Raw genomic sequence first — 27,860 nt, forward strand, 5'->3', positions numbered from 1 at the left:
ATTTCTCCCAAGTGATAAGGTGCTGAGTGCGCCACATGAAAACTGAAACTCAGGTCTGGATGTCTAGACACAGACCGCGAGCAGGGATTGGCGCCTGGGGATTTACAGCGGGCCAGATTCATTAGTTACTTGGTTGGGTAGTAAAATGTTAACTACAGAGGGAGGGAGAGATTTGGAGCAGCTGGACCTGTTATTTGGATTCCATTTTGGTCTTTTGTACAAATGGCTCATACTGTTGTTCCAAGCAGACCCCTGTGTGATTTGGAATGATGGTAATAAGACCTAGCCTTGAAGTGCCCAGCACGTGACTAGAGCTCTGCCACTTCTGGCTTTACCCAAGCTGCCTCACCTTGCCTTCCTGGGGCTTCAACGTGCAGAGCAGGCTGCTCAGAGGCTGCCTGGACCCTGCCTCCCCCCCCCTGCACTCCTGCAGACCGCTTCCCCAAGCCCCAATGCCTCCTCTGCTACTGCTTATCTCTGATATATATATATATATATATATATATATATATAATTTTCAGAACTCCTCCAGCACTCTGGATGCAGCTGAAACACATAGCTGATTTTCCATGGGCCATTTTGAATGTTACCTAATACCATGTGGCACCAGACTTCACCCAATGATTGCCTGGCTGTTAGGTACAGTGGATTGCTCCCTACTGGACTTTCCCTCCTGAACCAGAGTAACTTCTGGGAGCATTCTGGACTTGATGGAATTCCCCCTGATGAATAGTGAATGGACCCTTTAATACACAGAAGCTCAGTGACCAAACGATTACCATTTATTGGGTTTTAAGTCTAAGTAAACAGTAAGAGGTGACATAAAGTATTTGTTCATAAAGATGTTCAGGGTAGTGTTATTTATACAGAGTGCACACATCAAGAGCAACCTCAGTGTCTAGTAATAAGGTAATGATTAAGAGGAGCCTGGGGCGACATGGTGTTAGGCAACATTAAAAATGACTTTTTAAAGCCGGGGGCCAGTGGCTCATGCCTGTAATCCTAGTACTCAGGAGGCTGAGATCTGAGGATCACAGTTCAAAGCCAGTCCGGGCAGGAAAGTCCATGAGACCCTTATCTCCAATAAACCACTAGAAAACCAGAAGTGGCACTGTAGCTCAAGTGGTAGAGTGCTCGCCTTGAGCTGAAGAGCTGAGGGACAGCGCCTAGGCCCCATGACCGGACCAAAAAAAAAAACATATTATATAAAAGGGTACATACATGTAAATAACAATGCAATTAGGTGAATAAATATATACTCATATAAATATGAAAATATATACTCATAGAAATATATATTGAAAAACAAACATTTCAAATACAGTAGAATTTTCTACCATGAGCATTATCACTTATGTTTTAAGGACTCGTGTGTGTGTGTGTGTGTGTGTGTGTGTGTGTGTGTGTGTGTGTGTGTGTTGGTATTGGGGCTTAAACTCAGGGACTGGATTCTGTCCTTTAGATTTTTCACTCAAGGCTGGCACCCTACCACTTGAGTCACAGCTTCACTTTTGGAGTTTTGCTGGAGATAAGAGTTTCACAGACTTTCCTGCCCAGACTGGCTTTCAACCATGTTCCTCAGATCCCAGCCTCCTGAGTAGCTAGGATAACAAGAGTGAGCCATTAATGCCCTGCTTATTTTAAGAACTTTGGAAAAACAAAAGATTGGTTGACTGGTAGATTGAAAAATATGGTTATTTAGTTCCAGCCTGATAAAGGATGAACTGAGTCAAAAGATAGGGGTGTTCTGATAGCTCCACTAGTTTCTCTACAAGATCCTTGAAGGAAATATTACTCTGGTTATTCAGGCTTCTTTTGATATCTCTATTTTACAAGTAGTAAAACTATGGCCCCTAAAAACCATATAACTTGTATTAGGTCTCTTGCTGGCAGGTTATACAATAGCTTCAACTCCCGTGAAGCTTATTTTGCATTGGGAGAGGTAGGTAGTCAGTGAATAAGCAAGAAATTTCCAGATGATAGCAAGACCTACACAAGAAACAAATAATCATTTAAAAAAAACTAGCATAAATGGGAATAAAGAGTATCTGGACAATGGGTAGGCTATCTATGCCATCTATGATGGCAGTTCAGGAGGCCCATTCTGTGAGAATACAGAGAGCACTAGAGAAGGAGGAGGGAGCAGTCAATGATAAGGGGAAACAGTTTTCTAGGGAGTAGACAACGCTAGTGCAAAGGCCTTGAGGCAGGCAACAGCTCTGAGTATTTGAAACCAACCGTAAAACCTGCAGGGCTGAAGCTGAGTAAGCAAAATCCATAGTTCAGGAGATTAGAGATCAGAAGTAGGAGAGGCAAGGTCATACCATGGCATGCCACAGCAAAGGGTCTGCAGCTTATTCCAAGCGCATGAAAAAGACATGCAGTCAGTACAAGAGGAAGTGTCATCATCAGACAGGCTGGACATGCGGTTTGCTACTTGAAAGAAAGGTGCTGGTAAAGGCCTCGGCCTCTCCACATGAAGTGAGATCAATTGCTCCTTCCTACATGCAAGGTCTTGATACCCTGGCCTTGCCTTCAACAGATAGCCGGATTTCAAAAGAGCATTTCCATCCAGGCATAGTTGGGCTCTCCCACTGATTTGCAGGTTTTCTGATTCCTGCCAGCAGACTCTAATGACCTGGGCTTTGTGCTTGATTATGTGGCTCACTGTAACACCAACACCACATCTCCAACAGCATGGGGAAATGCCCTGATTCATTTCTGTCCCCTAGAGCTCCACTCATGCTCCCTTTGTGGGGTTGTTCCTTCGAGCTTAAATCGTTTTCTTTTTTAAAAAATCATGTGATGTTTATTGGACCAAATTACCAGATTAGGTAACCACTATCTAACGTAAATAGTAGTTATATGCCAAAAAATCAAGGTGAAAGTGGATCTGAGCTTAGCATGGCTCATGCAAAAGTTAATTTGTTGATATCCTATGAGCGACAATCATTCCAATTTGAGATTCTAGTAGTTCGTGGGAGCAACGATCTTAATTGCTTTTCTGGACCTAGTCCATAAAAAGGAAGAATGGTTCATAGTAAATGGTGAATCATTTCTTCTTGACAACTACCATGCCATTTACCTACAGGATAGAAAAGGCAAGAAGCTTCCTGATGCAAAAGACAATGAAATCCACACAGCCTGGTATACATTCCTTAGCCTTATTGATGATGGGATCGAAGATCTGAGTGCTTTCTGGTCTTAAATTTATAGCTTCCTGACTTCCAAATTCTTACCTAAGGGGATTCTGCCATAGCCTGATAGAAACTCTCTTCTTAAGGAGCCCTTTAACCCAAAATGAGCTGTGGCTTACTAGTCACAGGTAGAAGGGGAGAGAGACAGAGGGATGTAAGCCAAGTGAATATATGCAAATGGGGCCCCTTCATGCATTTGCAGACTTGGGCTCCACAAACTGGCTGGTCCTGATCTCTTTACACAGAAGAGGAAAACACAAGTCCTAAGAGAAAGAAGACGAAGAAACTGGCTCAAAGTCAAGTATTTTGTATTTTTTTTTAAAAGAAGTGAAATAAAAATAAGGTCTTGATGTCTCACCTACGAGGAGATAATTGAAGTTCACCAAGCAGACACAGACTGCTTGGACAGCACAATGTTCTTTTTTTTGGGGGGGGGTCCGGTCATGGGGCCTGAACTCTGAACTCTGGGCATGAGCGCTGTCCCTCAGCTCTTCAGCTCAAGGCTAGCGCTCTACCACTTGAGCCACAGTGCCACTTCCAGCTTTTTTCTTTTTGCTTGCAAGGCAAGCACTCTACCACTGAGCCACCTTCCCAGCCCACAATGTTCTTAAAAATCTGGCTCCTGCCTGTACCCTTAGCTACTCAGGAGGATGAGATCTGAGGATAAGAGTATGAAGCTAGCCTTGGCAGCAAAGTCTGTGAGACATTTATCTTCAATTAACTAGCAAAAAGCTGGAAGTAGAGGTATGACCTAAGTGTTAGAGCACCAGCCTTGGGGGGGGGCAGAGCTAAACAAGAGCATAAGGTTCTGAGATGAAACTCCAATACACACACACACACACACACACACACACACACACACACACACACGCATACACACACGCACAAACACATGCACACACACATGCACACAAACATACACACACATGCACACACACACACATGACATGCACACACACACACACACAGAGCTGGAAAAGAGACAACAGATGATTTCATATAAATCTGATTTCATATAAAACATGGCCACATTAGAACAACAGTGCATATGGCTGAAGTGACTGGAGCTGTGAAGCCTTTAGCTTGCCAGGGGGCAAATGCATTCTCCAAAGTGCTACAGTCCCTACCACTCCTGATTGCTCAGGCCTTCTCAGTCTTCTCTCTTCCTTGTTAACTGCCTGAGCCCTCCAGGGCTCCATGTCTTTAATCCTTGCCCTAACAGGTAGACTCTGGGCACTGACAACCTACGCTGAATGATAAACAATGATTTAGACTGGAAGCAGAAATATGGCTTCCCTCTGGGAGTCATCCTGCCACAAAGAGTTGTCAGGGGTGTGGGCTTAAAGATGTAGAAGAGGTCCAAGTCTCTGGTGTGGGAGGATCAAGGAGGGAAGAGCAGACCAACACAAGGGGGCCAATGGGAAAGGCCAGACTCATACGGGTAATAAGGGGCGCTGAAGTGGTCATCCCTTGTTACTCTCTAGATTGAGCCTCTCAAGTACAGGATGCATGCTTTGCTTCTCTGGCATTTGAGAAGTAAAAGTTCATTAAATAACTGGATAAGTAAACACCAGCAGTACCACTTGGGTTTCTGGAGCAAAGAAGAACAAAGAGGGAAAACTAGCAAAGTCTGGGCAGAACACAGGAAGTAAGTATAGGACCCTGACACAAAATGCTTTTTAATTTGTGTTGTTTATTAGAAGCCAATGAGTTGAAAAGGAAAATATAAGCTTGGAGTTGGTGGCTCATGCTTGTAATCCTAGCTACTCAGGAGGCTGAGATCTGAGTATCGCCTTTTGAAGCCTGCTCAGGCAGTTCCCTGAGCCATGTGAGTCTTTATCTCCAGTTAATCACAAAAAAAGCTGTAAGTGGCTCTATGGCTCAAAATGACAAAGCACTAGCCTTGCACACAATAAAAAGTTCAGGGACAGAGCCCAGACTCTGAGTTCAAGCCCTACAACTGGCATTAAAAAAAAAAGGAAAGGAAGAATGTAGAATGAAATAACAGCAGTAATTCACTCTGAGAACCTAATTTCTGCCTCAATCCATTATGGCAAAATGTAAGTCTAAGATACAGATTTTCTAGAGAGCATGTTACAAAAGATACAAGCCTAAAATAATGCTGTCAGGCTCAATGACCTGGGGTTAAACACTTACTTGCGCCATTTTAGGGAGTCAGGTAAAGGGGAATGGGTATTAAGACATCTAATCCTTATGGTCATTCTTCTGGCTGGATCTGGTCTGTGGAATGTCAAGGTATACAGGACTGGTGGGAGGTCAGGAAGATCAGGGCCCAGTAAAGGAAAAAAGCAAGAAGGGCTTCACAATATGATAAACAGAACAAAATGAGCCATAAGTTAGCAAGAATTTAATTCTTGTAAAGTAAAATATCCTAAGATGTCCCTTGGAAGAAGTTGTCTGAATGTGAACATAATTACAAGGGAAATCAAATAACTCCTTTCTTCAGGAAAAAAAATGTCACTTGTAACAAAAAAGGTCTTAAACGAGCAATCTGCAATAAAACAGTTGTAATAACAAGTTAGATTGCTTTCCTGATAATTGTTAAGTAGAGTTCTACCAAATTTGACAATGACATTATACAAAGCCCTCTATTTCTTCTTCTTTTTTTTTTTTTGCTAGCATCATCTATTAATGATAGTAGTTTCAACCCAAATGCTCCTGAAACAAAGGCTCTTAAGAATTTGCTACAACTGTTTCTACCTACCCAGAGGGAAATAAATTGTTCTTGCCATTAAATCAGCCCCCTTTGAGTGAAAAGCTTACTTGCTGGTGTGAATTAAACATGGAAACCTATCACAGAGTTTGCACCAGAAAGAGTCTGCAAAGATGGGTTTGGATCTGTTAAAGATGACTCTTTCACCAGGAAGCGGTCAGAGGAGAAAAGTGACCTCAATCATACCCTCTGTCCCTGGCTCCTCTAGAAAGCACCTGTCCCTCTCCAGCCACCCAGAAGCTTTAAGAACATCAGGCTGACTAAAGACTCAGAACAGGCATTACGTACACATGATGGATTGGGAAACCAGGACTGTAGCATCCAGGGGTTAAAATTGAACATATTCATATTCAAGAGCTTTGTTTCACAAATGATAGCTTCTTGAGATAAAATGTCTAGTTACAATACTTGTTTTGAAACTTTGTAAGACTTAGCACCAAGGAAAGAGGGGATTTAAAATGTTTCTGGAGATGTTGTCAAACTTAGCCTGCCTGCCTGCCTTCCCTCCTTCCATCTCTCCCATCTTCCTTCCTCCCTCCTTCCCTTCTTCCTCCCTCCTTGCTTTCCTCTTTCCTTTCTTTCTTTCTTTCTTTCTTTCTTTCTTTCTTTCTTTCTTTCTTTCTTTCTTTCTTTCTTTCTTTCTTTCTTTCTTTCCTTTCTTTCTTTCCTTTCTTTCTTTCTTTCCTTTCTTTTTCTCTCCCTTCCTTCCTTCCTTCCTTCCCTCCCTCTTTCCCTCCTTTCCCTCCCTCTCTCCCTCCTTCCTTCCTTCCTTTCTTTTTTCTTTCTTTCTTTCCTTTTCTTCTGTCTACCTTTTGGAATTGATACTTGAATTTCAACTCAGGGCCTGGCATTGTCCCTTAGCTTTTTTGTTCAAGGCTGGTACTCTATCACTTGAGCCACATCTATACTTCTGGCTTTCTGGTGGTTAAGTGGAAATAGTAGTCTCAAAGATTTTCCTGCCCAGGCTGATTTTAAACTGAGATCCTCAGATCTCAGCATCCTGAGATTGTAATTGTTAGCCAGCAGTGCTCAGGCCCAGCTGAACTAGGTTTCATAACAGCTTTGTTAATGGTAGAATGGAAGGGCTACTCTTAAACATATGCATACATACACACACATACATACACACACATTCACACGCACACACACACACACACACACACACACACACACACACACACACACATACCCTCCATACCTTTCACTACCATACCTAAAATATTTGAACTTCAAAAATTTATATTTTATAGCATATTAGCATTTGCCTATGGTATGAGAAAATGCATCTCATGTGATTTGCCATTGTTATTAATCAAAACATATAGTGTAAGGAAAATCTGTGTTTGTATTGTATACCCAGCTCCAGTCAAGACCAGCATTCACCCAGTTCCAACTGTACTTATTCCCAGGCCTCTGTATGGAAAATTCTAGACTTCTCTGACTCTGTAGCCTGCCATTAAAGATTTCAGTGGATTTTATGGTTAAATGCTAACACAGAGAAAGATTCCTAGTTCCCTTATTCCAATATTATATCCACCTCTGTATTTCTATATTACAAAATATCCAAAAACAAGTGGATAGGCTGGGCCAGTTCTAAGAAAACACTTTTGAAAAAGATGAAGTGTAAGCCTTTGTGTACATTCCCATTTACATGGTTGCTCATTTCTACAGCCTGGCAAAAGAAATCTATTCTACAACAGTTTGGTAGTTTGGTCAGCTTCTTCTTCCTCCACACTCGAGATGGGATGTCTTTCCCAAAACACTAACCATGTCACACCACCTGAGATACATTAATTATACTGTTCATTGGGAAGAGTGGCTTTTGCTTTCTCTGGGCAGTCTTAATTGTAAGCTTCTTCAAGCAACTGCTTTTGAAAAGTCTGTTGGTGCATTACAACACAGGACAAGAGCATGCTTTTTGTGAAATCTAGGGATACTGACTGTAGATGGGGTAGTAAGAGGATGAAGAATTCACACATATAAACACACACACACACACACACACACACACACACACACAGATGATACCCCATCTTGAGCAGCTGGGAACACCCCCACTTGCAACTGATCCAAGGCACAGAATGCCTGCCCTTTAGGACAGCTGATGGAGAATTGACTGGAGTTCCCCAAATTAAATACTCCATATCAAATGTAAATTTTAACTGCTCCATCAACTGCAAAGGGGCAGAGAGACACATCATATTTTTAAATACATCTTTTGTCCTAATCCCCCCTGAGCTGTAAAGCCTGATACAATTAAGCGTTTATACTTGGCAAGTGTGAGTGACTGCCTAATAGGCTCACCATGAGATTCGGAGCCTGGAACACGGTGTTCTCCCCACGGTCAGCCGAATTGCTGAAGCTGTGCTTTTCTCCAGCTCCTTCTGCCCACCTCCCTCCTCTACTCATTACCTACCTGAGAGCAGGGGAGTGCATCCTCACCCTCACAAGCTCTTGTATTGAAAAGATTATCACTCCTTCCTCCCAAAGCAGTATATGTGGAAGTATATCTGATGTGATTCTTTCTTCTAAAGGGAAATCGATGTGCTCTCACTAGCAAATCCCAGAGACTTGTATGTCCAGAATATTCTGATGGACTATGAGACCTCCTGTTCCTACTCCCAGTCCCCCACTTTTTAGAATACCCATTCCCCTCTTTCCCTCCAAAGTGAATCCAACCTCTTCACAGGGCAAAGGGCAAACGAGGGCTAGCCTCGTTTCCAGGAAGCCTCTTCTGGTCATTCCCATGCGAGGACACCCTAGAACCTTCAGTTTCTACACTCTACATGTCCCCCAGCCCCATGCACATCTGGAATCCCTGCAGATGTATACTACTTCCCTCAACCAGATGACAAACTGGCACTGAAGGGAGAACCAAATCCTTTATTTGATATTTGTAAGTATAATTATTAACTCTTCATGTGCATGCATGTGACCAAATTGCAAGTTTCTCCAGGACTGGCTCTAAGCTCGGCAAAATTGTGGAAATATTCCCAGTTCATTAAATATCTAGCCTACTGACTAGTGACAGATTGACCAGAGAACTTACTAAATGATACTAAATGGAAGCTAGGTACAGGTGGCTCACGCCTGTAATCCTACCCACTAAGGAGACTGAGATCTGAGGATTGCCATTAGAAGCCAGCCGGGGCAGGAAAGTCTGTGAGACCTTTATCTCTAATTAATCACCTAAAAGAAACTGGAAGAGAAGCTGTGGTCCTGAGTTCAAGCACCAGGACTGACACATGCTCATACAAAAAAAAAGTTAATAAAAGAGCGGACTATTATAATGTATCTTTGTAGCTGCTTCTATGTCAGGGGTATGAGCAAAAGAGACGGAAGAGGAAGAAAGGATATAAATTAGCGCTGAGAGCTCTGAAGGCCATTCCTATTTTCACAGATGAGGAAGTATGCACCAAGCCCAAGGTCAGGCAGCTGAGCTGACACAGGAAGGAGGTACACATTTTGCCCCACATCACATATCCAGACAGTGGTTGATCTGGGGTTTTGACCCCAGTCCTTTGTGACTTTCACCATTTATATATCACAAAGTGATCTCAGATGGCATCTTAGCCCTTGCTTTCCTACTGCAGGCTGGGCACTGGCCACCTGGATCCTTAAGGCAGCTTGCAGAAGACAGTGGGGAGCAAGATGGAAAAGGGAGCTAAAGATGGCTAGTGTCAACTCTCAATAGGTATCAATAGATAGCCTTCTCTCCTGTACATCCCTGAGCTCTTCTGCTGCAGTGTTACTGCCACAGAGTCCCAGGGCCAAGGGGGCTAGGCAAAACCAAGAGCACATGTTTAGGAATGACTTGTTCTTTTTACGCAAAGAGAATATTCTTCCCAGGATCCTGGGAAGGTAAAGGCCATGCCCACCAAAGCAGCCCAGAGATGATGACTTTGAGGTATCACCTCAAAAGCCCCTTTATTTCCCTGGCCTTTTCTGCTCGAGGGCTTCTTTGCTCTTCTCAAGCAGAAGCTCCTTTACTTATCCAGTTAAGAGAACTGACCATGGGCATGGAAGGGTTCAGCACCCCACTTCTTTTCCCTATACCGGTTAGGATTAGGCATGGAGTATGGGAAGGGCAGTCAGGGATTTGTGTGGCATGGCAGAGGACAGACTCATTCCTCCGTCCCTGGAGACTGCATAACACCCTATGTGAGGAAGGAGGGGCTGTGGGCAAGAAGCACACACAGAGATCTCAATCTTAACACAAGCATGTACCATGCAGCCCACCTACAATGGTAAGCATTGGCTAGCACATTCCAGCAGTGGCTGCAAAATAGAGAATGAGAGTGAGGGGGAGGGGTGAGATGAAATAGATGTTTCCAGGCCTCAGACTTGGAATCAGACTTGTGCAGTTTGCTGGTCAAAATGTAGACTTTTCAGGACTTAACCCAGCTATCAGCATCTGGAGATGAAGCCTGTATATCCCTCCATAGTAGAAGCTCCTAAGAGTGAACTTAATGAACTATTATTCAACTGGCACATACTCCAAGTGGCCCCTAATTGCACAAAGACTCCATCTTGAAATCCTGGTTCCATTATTTGCCCTCCAAATGGCTGGACACAAGAGTACCTATGTCCCCTGAGCCACAGTACCCTTGCTCATAAAACAGAGACAGTTAAATTAATAGAAACAACACAGAGCTGTTATGGGGGAATGGATACATGAGAAAATGGAAAGAAAAGAAAGCGATTTTACATTTTGTCTAAATTAGTTTCTAGTTTTAAGACAAAGACATATATTTTGATCATATACATGGTTGGCCAAAAGTGCTGGAATATACAGTCAACATATGCAATTGATGGCTCATCATTGGCATGAATTTGTGTGTGTGTGTGTGTGTGTGTGTGTGTGTGTGTGCGCGCGCGCGCACGCATGCACATGCATGCACCAATCCTGGGGCTTAACTTAAGGCCTGGGCATTCTCCATGAGGTTTTTGTGCTCAAGGCTACCCTATCACAATTGAATCACAGCTCTCCTTCTGGCTTTTTCTTTTCTTTTCTTTTGGTGGTAGTTAGTTGGAGATAGGAGTTCCATGAGCTTTCCTACCTGCGCTGGTTTCAAAGCAGGATCCTCAGATCTCAGCGTCCTGAGTAGCTAGAATCACAGGTGAGAGAGCCAACAACACCCACCAGAGAGCTTGAAATGTTTTTAAAAGCTAGTTTGGCCTCTGCTCCTCCCTCCTCCCATCCAGGCCCCTTCCTGCTGTTTTGGGAAATGACTTGAATTTCACCTACAGATCTGTCTCTCTTATCTGTTCCTTGAGTGACTTTCTCAGCCCCTGAGAAAGCTGTAAGCAATCCCATGCAGTGATTCCAGCCTGTAGGGTGGCACTCTGCCCGCCCAGGGGAAGAGTAAATTTATTTCTTCTCATGCTTTTAGACATTATTGGCCACATATTGTTTTAGTGCAGCACGTAATTACAGAAACTGCTCTGAAAAATCTGTATATTTTATCTGTGCTTTATTATACCCAGAATACGCGCCCCCCCCAATTCCTTTTTTTTTTCAGTTCTCCACGAACCAGCTTAAAATATATTTTGGCATCCTTTATGTCATCTGGAAATTGAATAGCCAATTCTTACTGTAATGAAAATACTTATGCGCCAGCCCGGTGATGTACAACACTACACTCTAATTACGGCTGTGCTTTAATTAACCTGAATTGAAGAGTGTTATCATTAAACTGCTGGTAACTTTGAGTTATGGCTTTTCTTTAATTTAAAGTAGAAAACACAGATAATTAAGCCTCCAGATAATCAAATGCTTGAGGAGAGCTTCAATGTTTTGGGATGTTCCTAAATCTCATTAAGTGTCCTTTCTTTATTGATTAGTTGCACCTCTGCCGAATCATTGCATTAAACGAATAATAGCACTAAGTTGAATACATTCTCAGTCCCATCAGAAGTTGCTTTTTTTGTATTGTAATGCAGAAGCTTTACCAAACAAATACTAAATTCTCTGACAAAAAGATAGGTCTAAAAGATTCTCCCCCCTGGGGACATGTTCTAAATAGGAAAATCAATCAAGGGAAATATTGGAGCAGTCTCTAAATCCTCTAGACCAGGCTGTTGAACTGAAAGCCAGTGAAGTCTCATACCACCCAAAAGATCAAGGTTAGCAAAATTGCCTGTCTACACAGGCCTGGGATTATTGATGGAAATTTGACCTTGTTTAAGACATTAGGGTAGGGGGTAACTATATATATCTTTGGAGCCAGATAGCATTTAATAGATGTGCATATCCTTGGTGGCCATCTCAGGCTTGCAAGAGGGGTCAGAATTTAGTCCTTGGGGTCAGAATTTAGTCCTTACGTGATATGTCAGCAAACATAGCCTGCCATAGTTCCAATGCACCACTGTGCCTATCCCAGTTGTTACCTCTAGGGGGAGCAGTCTATTTTAGGATGAACTAACCCCATATCCAAGGTCAGAAGAAGATAGTGGTCATGTCCATTTTTCATATACGGACATTAAATATGATGACTGCATTTTCCTACCCTTCCTCTCTCCATTTATCAGCCACCCTACCCCTTGACCTCAAACCTTCCTCCATGACACAAAGAAATGACATTTTGTTAAGGTGTAAATTAGTTGTTCCTCCCCTGCATGTACCGCATTTTAGCTTATGTTTGTGTATATAAGTATACAATATTTTAATATGTAGTTACAATATTTTTAATGTGTAGTTAGTATTTTTTTAATTTTTATTTATTTTTTATTGTGAAAATACTGTACAGAGGGGTTACAATTACATGGGCAAGATAATGAGTACATTTCTTATCAAGCATTGTAGCCTCCTCCTTTGTTTCCCCTTCCCATCTGTTCCCAACCTCCCCCCGCCCCCTCACCAATCCTCCCCGCCCCCCCACCAAAGTTGTAAAGTTCGTTTTCGACATAAAGACTTGTACTTCTCATTGTGTAGTTCGTATTTAGACCTAAATTCTACAGATGAGGGGAAAAAAAATGCATCCTTTATCTCTCTGAACCTGATTTACTTCACTTACCTGAGGGGATGGGTGGGGTTGAAAGAGCAAGGAAGAATGATGATGAAAAGGTTATATTAATCAAGATGTGTATTCACAAACTGACCTGTTGAATTGGAACCCCTTTGCACAACTACTTAAGGACAATAAAAGATTAATTTCAAAGTAAAAGAGGAGGTGACAGGAAACACAGAAGTGCCTAGGGGGGCTGTGGAGAAACTATTTTTCACTCATAAATACTAGAAAACACACTGGGCAAACAAAAGGTGCTTCATGATCCTCACACTTTTAATACCATAGATCCCCCCTTCCCCTACCACGTATGCTATGCAGCTCAGACCATTTCTGTGTTACACACTTGCAGCTTCAATCACATTTAGATAATGCCAGAAACCGTTAAGTCCTGCTATAAATCTGGATTTTCCATCCTAGGCAGGATGAAGTCCAAGGAGAAGAAAGCTCCTTGGAGATAGCGTCAGTGTCCCAGGCCTCTGAATGGTTAACTTCTTCCCACAGTTTAAAAGAAAAGAAAAGAAAGAAATAGCTCTCCAAGAAAGGAACACATGGGCATTACAGCAGGGCATCCATTTTCAGAAAATAACTCCTTCTGAATCAATTACCTATTCACTTTTCCAGTCCATTTAACATTTAAACTTTCACTTAGAGACAAGGGTAAACAGCCAAACTATTTTGGAGTGCTTGGGGCCTGGTCCTAGGGACTGGCAGAGAACACCTGCTGTGTTCACTGAGAGGAGACTCTAGGTAAACAGAAGCAGCCCTCCCCTGCCACCAAGGAGAACAGGACAGAATAACCCAAAGGAGCTCAAAGCTCCCTGCCCCCCTTTAATGTAAAGGGTGCTCTGGTTTCATTGCACACCTTCAGACATTCCAGAAGCTAGCCTTGGTTCCTAATGGCCTTTCTTCCTCAACTCTAAGGCTTCTCAGATCCCAGTTTCTTCTCAGGTTTTAACAATGAGGAAGGATGACAAATCCTTCACAAGGGGCAGTGGGTCATGATTAAAGTCCCACCACCACAAATGAAATTACGTTTTCATTTAGTTTAACTTGAACCCAATTGCTGAGGTTCTAAGTAGACAGCCCAAGAGAATATCATGCCTCACTGGGGACATCTGGAGCTCCTGAGGCTAGGTCAAGTCCTAAGTGACCACTGTTTAGCCTGGAGGACTATGGAAAGCTGTGGCTGTCAGCCTCTGATCTATCTGGTGCACCAACCAGTCCAGGAAGCTAAACCTTGGTACTCTATAACATGGCAGGAGGGCCATGTAAGAGCTCCATGGCTGAGGCCTTTTCCAAGCTCTCTCTGTACACTTGGTCCAACATTTCTTCAGTCCATGATAAAAGTACTCTTCCTTGCAACTTGGTCTTTAGTGTTGCTATAATGTGTCTTGAGTAGATGGTAGATTAAAATCTCTTTATCCAGGGACTGGAAAAAATTGGTTTCGCCCAAGAAGCTGGGAGTGTGCTTAGCATGTATTAGGACCTAGGTTAAATCCCTAGCACGAGGAATGGAAGGGAAGGGAAGGGGAGAGAAGTGAAGGGGAGGGGAGGGGAGGGGAGGGGAGGGAAAGAAAGAAGGAAAAATGAAGGGAGGAAGAAAGAAAAGTGGGAAGGAGTGAGGGAAGAAGGAAATAAGGGAAAAAGGAAGGAAAGAATAAAGAGAACATAAAAATGAGGAAATGAAAAGGGAAAGGAAGGAAAGAAGAAAATCAGAGAGGCACAGCTTCCTAACAACCTTCATACAAATGTCTAGGACACAGAAGCATAATTCAAAATATGAAAGTTAAATACAATTGATAGGTTTAGTACAAATGATGCAGCCACACCCACGATTCTCAGGCTTGCAAGAAAAATTGGAGTTGGTGGACACCTTGAAGGTAAGGACTGTATCATGACCGCATTGCTATGTGTCAAACATGCAGAGCTGAATGCCCAGGACCCTCCTTAGTGATTACCAAGTGTGCCTGAGCAAGTGGCAGTCAGTAGTGTATGACACATCCCAAAGAGCCAAAGAACATCCAGTTAACTGTCACTTACTCACAAACAGTAGGGAAGGACAAACCCACGAAGGCACTGGAGAGATATTCTGTGTACATTTCATTGGAGACTCCTTCCAAGTAGTATTTCTGCCATGTGTCTTCCTCAATCTAAACAAGAACACAACAAGACAAGGATTTAAAGTACAACCATAGACTCTAAGAGGAGAACTTGAGTTACAGCCTGACAAACCCAGGAACGCACTCGTTAGACAATGATGACCTTCCTGTCTTATGGCCTTCTTAGCCACCAGAAACACTTCCACAGCATCCACTGGAAGCGTTTAATGATGTGGAGCACTCTCTTCAAAAACTACTTGTTCTTAAACCTGATCCCTTTCCTTCCTTCTTTCTTTCTTTCTTTCTTTCTTTCTTTCTTTCTTTCTTTCTTTCTTTCTTTCTTTCTTTCTTTCTTTCTTTCAGCTCAAGGCTAGCACTCTACCACTTGAGCCACAGCAACATTTCTGGTTTTCTGGTGGTTAATTGGAGATAAGAGTCTCACAGACTTTCTTGCTTGGGCTGGCTTTGAACTGTGATCCTCAGATCTCAGCCTCCTGAGTAGCTAGGATTACAGGCAGGAGCCACTGGTGGCCAGCTAACCGAGCCATTCCTTTTTTTTTATTGTAAAAATATTGTGCAGAGTGGTTACAGTTACATGAGTAGGGTAATGAGTACATTTCATAGTGAGCATTGTTACCTCCTCCGTTGTTTTCCCCCTACCATCACTTACTTCCCCACCTCCCCAACTCCTTCTCCCCCCCCCCAACATTGTAAAGTTCGTTTTCAACATAGTGTCCTGTATATCTCATCGTCACATTGGGTCAACCTGCATCCCCATTTAAGCATTCCGCTATACCCCATCCCCTCCCCAAATTACAAAAATGTATATACCGGAATATATACTGGAATATATATACCAGAATCAAATCCAGTGAAAACAGGGGTTATACCATGGGAGAAGAATATACAAAAGAAACAAAAGAATCACATAGTGCATTATAAGTACATTAAAAACAATAGCAAGAAAGAAAAAATACCTGTGTCCCTGTCTTGGGGTACATTTGGCTTAACATTATCTCACGTGGTCATATGTACATAGCCTTTGACCTTCTCTGCTTGTCCATTGTAAACAAGGGAAACCATGGGACCTATGTTTCTTTGGGCCTGGCTTACTTCACTTAATACAATTTTTTCCAAATCTTTCCATTTCCTAACAAATGGGGCGATGTCATTCTTTCTGATGGAGGCCTAGAATTCCATTGTGTTCATATACCACATTCTGTTGATCCATTCATCTACTGAGGGGCATCGTAACCCAAGCCATTTCTATAGTTGTGGATTCATGGTACTCACCCACAATCATGATGGACACATCAATGAATTCAACATTTTTCAAAGAGCAATTTTGCGTCTCATCCAAAACTTGTGTCATTATGTATTTTTAAATACAGCAATTCCATGTAAGTGTTCATAACAAACATATAAGCAGGGAAATACACAAAGATATGTGCAAGACTATCCTTTCTAGTCATGACAAAAATGGAAAGAAATCCACAGGTGGCATACGGCCTACAGGTGCAGAATACTGCAAACTGATGAAAAGGTTACGATAAAAGTATCTGTTCATAGAAATTTAAATAACATGTACACTCACAAAATAACATGTACATTCTAGTCTTATTTTTAAAACCACAAAAAAATACTAGAAAATTTTATACCAGAACAAAGAGATTCCTGAGTGCTGGAATGATACAGATTCCTGTAATGTCTTGAAGGCTTTTAAGAGCACACATATATTACAGTGAAACAGAACAGTTCTTCTCTGGGGAAATAGATTTTTACACTCTACCTTGAATATCATAACAAAAGTGCGCTTTTAGAGGGGTCTTATACCAAATTTCATTGTAGTAAGTATCTTTTCCTAACTAAGCAAGCTGAGCTGGCTTTTTCAACACATTTCTTTATGCTAGGCATTTCTGGAAGGATTTTTATATTGGAATCAAACTTTGAAAATAATATAGCAAAAGAGGGATGGAGGGAGGAAGGGAACAAGGGAGAAAGGGAGGAAGGAAAGGTGGAAGGATGGAAGGAAGGAAGGAAGGCAGGAAGGGAAGGAGGGAGGGAAGAAGGAAGGAAGGCAGGCAGGAAGGGAGGGAGGGAGGGAAGAAGGAAGGAAGGAAGGCAGGAAGGGAGGGAGGGAGGAAAGAAGGAAGGAAGGAAGGAAGGAAGGGAGGGAGGGGGGGAAGACGGAAGGAAGGAAGGAAGGAAGGAAGGAAGGAAGGAAGGAAGGAAGGAAGGAAGGAAGGAAGGGAGGGAGGGAGGGAGGAAGGGTGGGAGGGAGGGAGGGAAGGAAGGGAGGAATCTTTAGGATGCCCTTGAGTTGAGGATCTCTCTCTGTCTCTGTCTCTGTCTCTCTCTCCCTTCCTATCACCTCAACTCTCTGTGCCAGTATTAGGGCATAAACTCAGAGCCTGGGTACCATCCCTTAGTATTTTTGCTTAAGGCTACTGCACTACCACTTGACCTACAGCTCTACTTCCAGCTTTTTGGTGTTAAAGTAGAGATAAGAGGCTTACAGACTTTCCTGCTCAGGCTGGCTTTGAACCATGATCTTCAGCTCTCAACTTTTTGGATCGCTAGGATTACAGGTATGTGCTGCCCAAGTCTTTCTGTTTTAATTGTGGGCCTCAAACTCCAGTTCTTCCTGCCTCTGGCTCCTGAGGTTCCTGTGTGTGTCACCATACCCTGCTCCTTAACCACCACTTCTTCTGTTCTTATGTAAAAGTATCTTGCTCATGACTGATGTCTCAATTAACTGGGCAAAATGTAACATGTGCATTTGAAGGAGATGTAGGTAGAAAACATGAGAGAAATAGCCATCATATATTGGGGACACAAGACAAATGTACAAATGAACCAAATGCTTCCTACTTCAATGCTATTTGTCTGCTTTGTCCACAGTCTGGGTGGTTAGACTGTAAGGCTGACTTCATTAGAATGAACCATTTTCAACCTACTCTTACAGGTTAGGTAGTCACTGTGATGCTGCTGAATGTGTGGGTTATCCACAAGTTGGTTTTTCCTAGAGTGGGGTCTTAAAGAAAAATAATCACAACCATTTCTGTTGCGAGACAGTTTGATTTCAAAAAGTTAACTGCAATGAGTTCACCTACTCATGAACTTGTGAATTCCTCCAATTCAAAAATCTCAATAATTTGCTTTCAGAAAGATATCTATTTTCCCCCATTTTAACTGATCTGAGGAAATTTTAGTATGTATTAGTAAAAAATTTTACAACACAAAACTTTCAGGAGAGCACTATGGTCATAATATATTTTGTTTGTAAATAGGATGAGATATGAATTACTTATTGTCTTACAACGTTGTGCTTAACACCAAGAATGTGACAGTGAATAGAGGTTTCTGGAGAAAGTGAAGACACTTATGGTCACTGAAATTCCCCTTTTACAAATGACAGACCTCCTGTCAAGGCATAGAAACATCGATTCTATGATACAAAAGTGCAACCAACCCAACCTACAAGTTTCCTCCTGAAAATAGTTGCATGCTCCTCTCCACATTGGCATTGTCAACGTATTTTTAACTATAATGTGAAGACACACTACCCAGCAGGGGGAAAAAAATGAAGAAAAGGGGCCAAAATGACTAGGAGAAAGGTGCCAAAATTAATTTTCCAGCCATTCAGCAATCAGTCAAAGGCAAACCATTTCCTGAGGCCACAATTCATCCTCTGGTTGTCATATCATACCCCAGCTGTTTCCGAAGAACGCCCAGCAAGGATGAGCAGGTGGTGTGCTGTGGGTTCATATTCATCAAATCCACACAGCATCATCAGGAAGGAAGGGGAATAAGCCATTGGGCTAGCTTGTCTACCCTTTCCATGGTTTTATTTATCTACCCTCCATTATCTAATTTTTCAACCAGTCTAGTTTAACCTCACAAGCAAAGGGTTTTAACACCACTCCGTGGGACAGTCTGCCATGGAGCAGATTTACCTTCCCAACTGGAAATATCAGCCCTAACTCCTGGCGCAATCTTACCTTCCTGATTGCCGATTCTGTGTGTGTTACCAACGATCAGTATGTAATGATGCCTTTTATTTTTTTATGCTTCCTTTGATTAGAGAGAAAGTGTGTTTCTCTAATGCTAACAGCCTGGTGAATGTGAACATTTCAGCTTTCCTGGCTGAGGTCTGTCACAGTCACTGTGATTTCTGTTCCCAGTAAAGAGTCTGAAGAATTCTCTCAGTTAAAGCCAAAACAATTCTGATAAAACAAAAACAACCATCTATGGCTGCCTCTGGAGCCATACAGTGAATCCCCAAAATTATCATACACCAATCCTTATTTAATTGAAAGCAAGTACATTGCTTTAATCCATATATATATATATATATATATATATATATATATATAATGCATATCAAACATAAAGAAGTAAAGGGAAATTGTAGAAACCAATGAACATTATGTTAATAGCTGCACTAAGAAGAAATGAGTCATAACATCTACATACTATGGCTGCCCCAAATGGAGAGCAGGGGGTTAGTGACTCTGCATTTTATTACATTTATTATTTTAAAATAATCTTTCCGAATTCTCAGTGAATTGTCTTCTAAAGGATGCAGTTTTAAATCACATCAGTGTTTAGAATTAACCTAAGAATGGATTTTCAGATATATAAATCACATAACACATTGCCACAGTCCTTACTAATGTGACAGTCTAAAACAGAGTTCAGTGACATGAACTGGCTGACATTAGTTTAGATGCCATAAAAACCTATTTATTCTGACAGAGATGAGACAGCACCCACAGAATGTGTCATGCCCCTTGACTTCAATAATAAACTTGGAATCCGAATTTATGTGTTCTTAGCTGACCACCGAGTAGACTTGTTAACTAAAATGAGTGGGATCTTTTACACCCATTCCTTCATGGTGCAGTCATGTTAGGCACTGGAGAAAATCTGATGGAGTGATGCAAACCCTCATTTGTTGCTGGGGGAAGAAAAACAATGTTAAGGAAAATAGGGCATTGTCCAGACTTCACCAAGCTGTTTGAACTCTCTCCTCTATTTCCTTCTGTGCTTTGGGTACCTATGAACTTTGTCCCCATGTTGATCAAAGAGCATGTGGTTCTTTCTTTCTAACCCCTTCCCAGCTTGTGCACTGTTCAGTATGAAGAATCCTAAGACCAACTCATAGGATTAAAAAAATCAAACGTGAATCATGTTTGTTAAGATCTGCACGGTGCAGCTCACAGAACAGCTCCCTGCAGGGCTTTCTGGTGTGGAGTGAACCAGTGATTAAGTGGGAGCCTGTGGAAGAAAGCAGAGGAGAATGATGATTTGTACCTTTCCAGAGTGTACTTCCTCTCTTTGCCAAATGGCCTATCACAATTCTGTGCTTCTTGGATGAGGGCTCAGGTCAGCAGCCTTTCTGAGAGTATAGCACTGGTTTTCAGGGACTCCATAACAATTTGGCATTCATGATTATGGCCTATTTCACATCACATTTTCCAGAAAGAATGAATAGGATGAAAGGTTCTCAGACTTTTTTCCAAAAGCCTCAGAACAATGTCAATTAAAACAAATTATTGCAGATTTGATGTGTTGCCAGCTAACTGGCTGCTTCGGCAGAGAATGAGTAAATAAACAACTCCAAAGATTAATTTGGGAGGTGGACTTGAGCCAAGTTCCTTATGCTCCCAGACAAGTGGACTGCAGATTATCAAATGAGATTTCTTCCATCAGGTAATATGGGGAAACAAATCAAAAATCACATAAGGTTTAGAGAAAAATTACCAGACCACACCACAGGCAAAAACATTCAACTACATGGCATTTTCCTCATAACATCGCTCTAACCCAGACTATTTGTGGAGAGATAAGAAATGCCAGACAACACAGCCAAGCACCAATGGCTCACACCTGTAATCCTAGCTACTCACGAGACTCAGATCTGAGGATCACAGTTCAAAGCAAGCTTGGGCAGCAAAAAGGCCAGAAGTAGAGCTGTTGCTCAAGTAGTAGAGTGCTAGCCTTGAACACAAAAGCTCAGGGATTAGCACACAGGTCAGGTCCTGAGTTCAAGCATCCAGTCAGATAGACTGAAGATAAAGAAAAGTATGTACAAAGAGAACCATGCAAACTTTGAAAAAGAATAATTACCTAGGCAAGAGATTAGTGTTAGTACCAAGCAATAGTTGTAGGGTTTTTTTGTGGTTTGTTTTTTCATTTGTTTTTACTTCTTTTTTTTTTTTTGGAGGGGGTACCTGGATATGAACCAAGAGATCCCTGGTTTTTACTTCTTTTGTGCTGGTATTGGAGCATGTACTTAGGGATTGGGCATTGCTTTTTCACTCAAGGCTGGTGTGCATCTGGAGCCATTGCTTCACTTCTGGCTTTTTGATGGTGAACTGGAGATAAAAGTCTTAAGGACTTTCTTGCCTGAGCTGTCTTTTGAACCATGATCCTCAGATCTCAGCCTCTTGAATAGCTAAGATTACAGCCATTAGATACCAGCACCCAACATCTACTTTGCTTTAATGGAGACTAGAAATACTAAGGAGATGAAGGGCTCAGAGTGATTAGGACAGAAGCTACTACACAGCAAGTGCTTTCTGGGCTCTTGTTGCCAGTTACTGTTCTGAGAGTATCTGATTCTTCTAATATCTAACAGTAAAGCAGCCATCAGAATGTGAGCCCCTCTTCTTCGATTGCAGGTCCCTTAAGATGCTCTTCTTCAACTCTACCTTCTAGAAGAAGGAGAAACATCACGCCTTGCAAATAAACAACATTTGATGGATATTTGCTGAGTTGAGCAAAGTAGGAGATCCGGACACAAAAGAAACAAGCACTTCTAAACACATCTGTAGGAATAACTTCCTATCATTTAGTGTTAAAGCTTGAAATGAACCAATTTGCTTCTGTGGGCTGGAAAATTCTGCAGTCTAACAGGGAATATGTATAATTGGGTCATTTTTTAAACTGCCCCCCCAAACTTCTTACTCTGAGCAATATTTTCTGGGAAAAACACTGTCATCACAAAACATCTTTGCAAATGGCTTATGATTTTACAAATTTTAAATCCAACAATTTGGAGATCTGAGTTTGAAAGAAAGAACTCTTCAAGAACTGTTATCTCAGCATCACACCAACAGGAAGCCTTCTTCCTGCAAAAATTCCTCCCTTAAATGCAAATAAAGACAACCCTGAGATGCCACCTTACCCCAGTCAGAATGGCCCACATCCTAAATTCAGCCAACGACAAATGCTTGAGGGGATGTGGAGAAAGAGGAACCCTATTACACTGCTGGTGGGAATGTACATTTATACAACCACTTTGGAAAGCAGTCTGGAGGGTCCTCAGAAAGCTAAATAAAGACCTCCTCCATAACCCAAGCATACCACTTCTAGGTATCTATTCTGAACAACAAGAACCAGTATACAAGGACACATGCACCTCCATGTTTAGTGCAGCACTGTTCACAATAGCCAGGATATGGAAACAACCCAGATGTCCCACCACAGATGAATGGATCCAAAAATTGTGGTATCTATACACAATGGAATATTATGCAGCCATCAGAAAGGACAAAATAATGGCATTTGCAGGGAAATGAATGGAACTAGAAGAAATCATGTCAAGTGAGGTAAGCCAAGACAAATGGCACATGGTCTCCCTGATAAATGGATGTTAAATCCAAAATATAAGGAGATGTGACAAAGTAAACAAGACTCAAGAAACAAAGGATATCCACTCTTCTGGCCGAATCATTATTTAATGACCCCAGGCTGATGACCACATATATGGTATATTTATGTGTACATTGGAGGGAAACTAGAAGGAGGAGCCAGAAACAGAGAGAAACAGGAAAACATAAAACAGCGGGACCCATTAGTTGCACTGGTCATTGATCAAAACAAACTAAGCAACTCAATGGCAGTGGTAGGAGGGAGAGAATGAGTAGAAAGAGGGAACAATGACACTAAGTAAAAGGAAAGAAATGTACATATCACCCGATGTGGAAGAAATTAACTGTACTGTCAAAGCTCATAGAACTCATAAACTTTATAGACCACAATAAAGACAATTTGCCCCATGAAGGTTAGAATGTTCGTGACTTTAAGTATCACTATCCCACAATACTGTGAAATTTATAAATTTATGTAATCACTTAATCACAATAAAAATTGCTATAAAAAAGAGCAAACTTCATGGATTTTTCAGGCGTTGTATCTTCTACTACAGACTCATCTCTACCACCCCTCCCCATCCCACTATTTCTTTTCTGATATTTGCCATGTCTACCATGTTATCTGTGATATTTGCCTTGTTTCTCATTTAATTCTCCTCCACAACATTCATTTCTGACTTTTCCCCTTATCTTCACTCTTAAATTCATCCACTGGATGATTCATCCAAAATAATGATTCTTAGAAAAATTTTGCTCTTTATTGAAACAAACTTGGAATAAAATCAACTGATTACTGACCAGTGTAGGCCAGAGGTGCTTCTCAAAATGTGTAGGATGCATTTCATAATGCTTAAAGACTTTTTGCAGAGGTCTTCCTTGTTATAGTTCCCATTCCCCAGCACCTCAGGTCAATATAGATGCCCCTTCTTTGTATTCTCACATTACAAAAAGCATTCCTTTGTCAGAAAATCCCTGGGGTAGTTTTCAAAATATTCATGTGTCTGCACCCTTTGTTTTATTGTAGTGATGGTATTTTATCTGGTTTCTCTGCTTCTTAGAACTTGGACTGTAAGCAATCAATAAACATTTCTTAAAATCAATTTGAAAAAAAAATCCTCCCTTGTCCCTGTTTCCCAGCCTCGGTGATGCTCTCCTCCCCAGATGACTAATTTCCTCTTCATCTTCTCCTGGTCTTCAGTGTTTGGATTCCAACATCAAGTCAAACAACAATTCAAAAGCAAATCGTCTGAGAACACAGAAGGCTATATTTAGCAATTTCATTACTCCTAAATTCTAAAACGAATGCCAAGAACAACTGTGAAGTTGTTTTTTTTTAACTCAGAGGAGAGGAAAGGAGTGAGAAAGAAATATTTAAATTGGCATCGAAATTATGAAGTTGTCTCTCTCCCCGCCCCCCTGCTCTAGGTGTTAATCCTGAGGTTTGAACTCAGGGCCTGGGCACTGTCCCTGATCATTTTTTGCTCAAGGCTAGTGCTTTACCATTTGAGCCACAATTCCACTTATGGCTTTTGGGTGCTTAAATGGAGTTATGGATCTCACAGGCTTTACAGCCCAGCCTAGCTTCAGACCTTCATTGTCTGATCTCAGCTTTCTGAGTAGTTAGAATTATAGGTGTGAGCCAGTACCCATATGAGCTTGCTTTCTGATAATATACAAAAAATAGAGAATTATCTATGACTTTGGGGGAATGCTCAGTATTTTAGATTATTTGGTTAACTAGGTTAACAAGCCATCATACCTTATAGTGGATGTATCTGAGGTTTTACTTGAAAGTCTTCTGAGTCAAGTACTCTCCAAACTTTGATGTACCTAACCCACATAGACTCAGAAGAATGTAGTCCTGATGCCATAATGTAGGAGTGAAGTCTAAAGTCTTCTAACCCATTCCTAGATGATGCTAAAGCTGCCCATATATGGACCCTACTTGGAGCTATGGCCACAAACAGTGAGGGACAGGAAACAATGATTCCCCATTTAGTTTCTGAGGACCAGGGATTGGGGGAAAATCCACTGCAGCCTAAAGGATTTGAGATAGAGATTAAAATTCTTTTTTTTCCCTGTAATACCACCAAATACTGGAGCCATTTACAGAGAAAGCTTGCAGATAATTAGATACAAGATGGGTATCCTAGTTTTGGATTGTTGTGGTAATTGGTCTAAACAAGATTTCAAGGCTCGGTTTATCTATTCAGTCTCTCGCTATTGACCCCGTGACCCCAATAATAGCTCCATCTCCATTTGAATGTGTGCTATGTAGATACAATAGCAATAGCGCATGCTTATACTTAATTCAATTAGAAATAAAGTTTGAGAAAATAGCCCTGATTTGCACCCATAATTTCTATTCAACTTTCCAGTTTAGGAAACCTTATTGAGAGTGAGGATACCATTGCTCGCCAACCCAGTCCTGTTTTAGTGACAGCAGATTCCAGGTACTTATGTCTCCTATTGCTGTACAATATGGCCTAATAAAGTCGAGCCAAAGAGACTAGATTTCATTTCAGAGCAAAGGGTTTGGTCATAAACTTTTGCTTTCTGGCTGAACAGAGTCATTCCAGCCTCCAGCATAAATTCTGCTAGCTTTAGGTATCAGAGTGATTGGGAAGCCAAATGGGTTATTTGTGAGCCAGGTATCAAAGGCAGAGGCACCAGGTTTATTGTGTATTCATTGTTATCTGAACAATCTCTTGCCAGTTACAGAATATTTTCACAGGAAGTTAGAAATGACTTCAGAAATTCGCCTTCGGTGGCTTGCTAGAGTGGATTTTAGGTCTCATCAAAAAGACATTTGGTCCAGAGATTGGAAGTAGGCAGTCTAAAAATTGGTAAGGTATTTTGCTGGGCTTGGAGAATAGTGTGGTGGGGGAGGAGAACAGACAGTATGTTCCTGAATACTCACTGCATGTACTAGCAAATAGAGAAAATCCTAAGCACAGGCGGTGTGCTCAGGGTTCAAATCCTAGCTTCATCATGTATTTCCTGAGCCAATTTCTGTAAGCATTAAGCCTCTCACCTTCAATAATAATACCTACCTCTAAGAAGGTAGCTGGAATAAGATAACAGATATACAGAAGTACACAGCCTGGGAAAGGCCATATTTGTATAGGTGCATGTAATATAATCATACTAAAATATAACATTTAGTCAGTGTGCACTTTGTAGGTAATGCATAATCTGCTGACAGTCTGCTCTCAGTGTAAATATCAGCATAAGAAAGGATGATAGTTTTGATTATAATGAAGGTATCTCTACTGCCAAACAGAAGATCATGAACCAGTTGGATGGTGGGCCTCTGATTCATGGCTTCCTATTGTGCAAAGAAGCTGAAGCATCCCTGATTATCATCTGGACGAAAAACCCTAAGAAGTTTGCCCCCAAAAGGGCAACAAATATTCTATAGAAGTCTCTCCTACCCTCTGTGGACTTTTCTAAAGACTAGTAAGTTAATTCTGAGTCAAAACAATAATGAGAGAGGAGCTAAGCATTTGAAAGACTTGATAGTTTCCCCAAATATGAAGTGCACCCCCCACCCTGACACAATCTAGCCTTCTGAAAAGAGTTGGGAAGGAGGTCCTGGTGGCCAGAGATAACCAGCTCCTGCAGGTTCTAGATAGGATGCTAGCCTACCACCTCTAGTGGTTCTCCCTAAACTCTCATCTTTCATCTTTTTCTTATCAAATCACCTTGACTCCATACTTACAGCTTCATCTCCCAGGCTAATTTTGAACTGATGTTTGGAATATTTATGGTCCACACAATAGGCATACTAATAAATTACTACTTGTCCATGACAGTGTTTCAAAAAAAAAAAAAAAAACAACCCACAACACAACAAAACACCAACCTACTCAATTTGTATTTCTAAGAGAAAATAAATAATCACTAGGACGATAAGAAAGAGGAACAATTCCCAAGTTAGACATCTCCTAGTTAGAACCCCTAACCTGGTAATTGCCCTGGTAATTCAATCCTGGTTCAGTGTGCATTCTCCTCTCAGCTAAAGACAAGCTTTAAGGCAAGCAAGCCCCAGACTTTTTCAAAAGCAAGACTTTACTTTGAGTATGCCTCTTGGAAGAAGAGGGACTTATCTCTCCCACCCCAATTAACTGACAAAAGTATTCTATCTAGCCACAAACTTTAGGCCTTTTGAGACGAGATCTGAGAAACACGTTTTTCTCCATCTCACTGCAGTTCTGGAAAGGTTTTAGCGCGCATTATAGGTCAGTAGGCCCAGAAAACCGTTAAATGAGCCCTCATCTCACAGAAGGTATTTCATAAGATATATAGGTGACCTGTGATGAACCTGTTTGGCAGGCACGGCCTCTCTGGCCCTAGGCTCACCTGACTTATGAACAAGTTTCAAGTCGATAATACATTTCAATCACTGGACAGGACCTGGGAGGCTGCTACCCTCTCTGAATTCTCTGCAGGTGACTCATTCCAATGCAGTTGCTCTCCTCCCAGCCACTCTACTGCCGGGCTCTCTGTCTTGAACACAGTCTCACTTGCTGGGTGGGATTTCATTAATACAGGAGAAAGAATAGTCAGCAAGCTCCACTGGCATAAAAGGCCTGAGGAAAAGCTAGACAGATGCACCTAATTCTCACCTACATGTGCAGATAAAATTATCTACCTTTGAGCAAGTTAGAGATTGACAGAAAGGCTGGGGAGATTGGGGGAACCTGTGTCATTTAAGCTGAAGAACAATTCTGCTGTCCTGGAAAGAAAAAAATGTATGCAGTCAAGAAATGTTGCTGATTCAATATCTTATCACTAAGAATTCTAAGGACCTCCTACCCAATATCAGTCACTTACAAAAACATTAGTGACACAAAATTGTAAGCAATGTATGTGAGGATGCCTTTATGCCACCCTAAAGGAGAATTTGGTATCAGTCTTATTCTGTTATCTTCTCTCATCAATGACTTAGTTCTAACCCAAACACAAGCACAGACCCACACAGTACAGACTACCCACTCCTAAGAAGGAAGAATGCAAGAATGTATAGACCAACAGCTAGGGAGTTTTGCATATTGTTATCCCTTAAGTTTTTTTTTTTTTTTTTATTCACAACAGGTAATCTCACAAAGGTAGAGTGACCTGCTCAAGTCTTATGGGACATCATATCCTCAGTCATG

The 27,860-nt window shown here is 41.6% G+C and overlaps 1 protein-coding gene across 31 annotated transcripts in view; it reads right to left on the minus strand.

Annotated features, from left to right (window-relative positions):
• Positions 1–27,860, minus strand: part of Kcnma1 (potassium calcium-activated channel subfamily M alpha 1) — a 701,247-nt gene that overhangs the window by 144,646 nt on the left and 528,741 nt on the right. For all 31 annotated transcript variants that reach the window (XR_011371533.1, XM_070020666.1, XM_070020665.1 and 28 more), the window contains one exon: positions 14,982–15,091. Coding sequence is in view for 30 of the 31 variants with exons in the window: in XM_070020666.1 (XP_069876767.1) it covers positions 14,982–15,091 (110 nt within the window). In the remaining variant the exon portion in view is untranslated. The remainder of the gene's footprint in view (positions 1–14,981; positions 15,092–27,860) is intronic.

The sequence above is a fragment of the Dipodomys merriami genome, unplaced genomic scaffold (assembly GCF_024711535.1).
Source record: "Dipodomys merriami isolate MVZ:Mamm:240054 unplaced genomic scaffold, mDipMer1.0.p SCAF_14, whole genome shotgun sequence".
In the NCBI taxonomy this organism is placed as follows: domain Eukaryota; kingdom Metazoa; phylum Chordata; class Mammalia; order Rodentia; family Heteromyidae; genus Dipodomys; species Dipodomys merriami.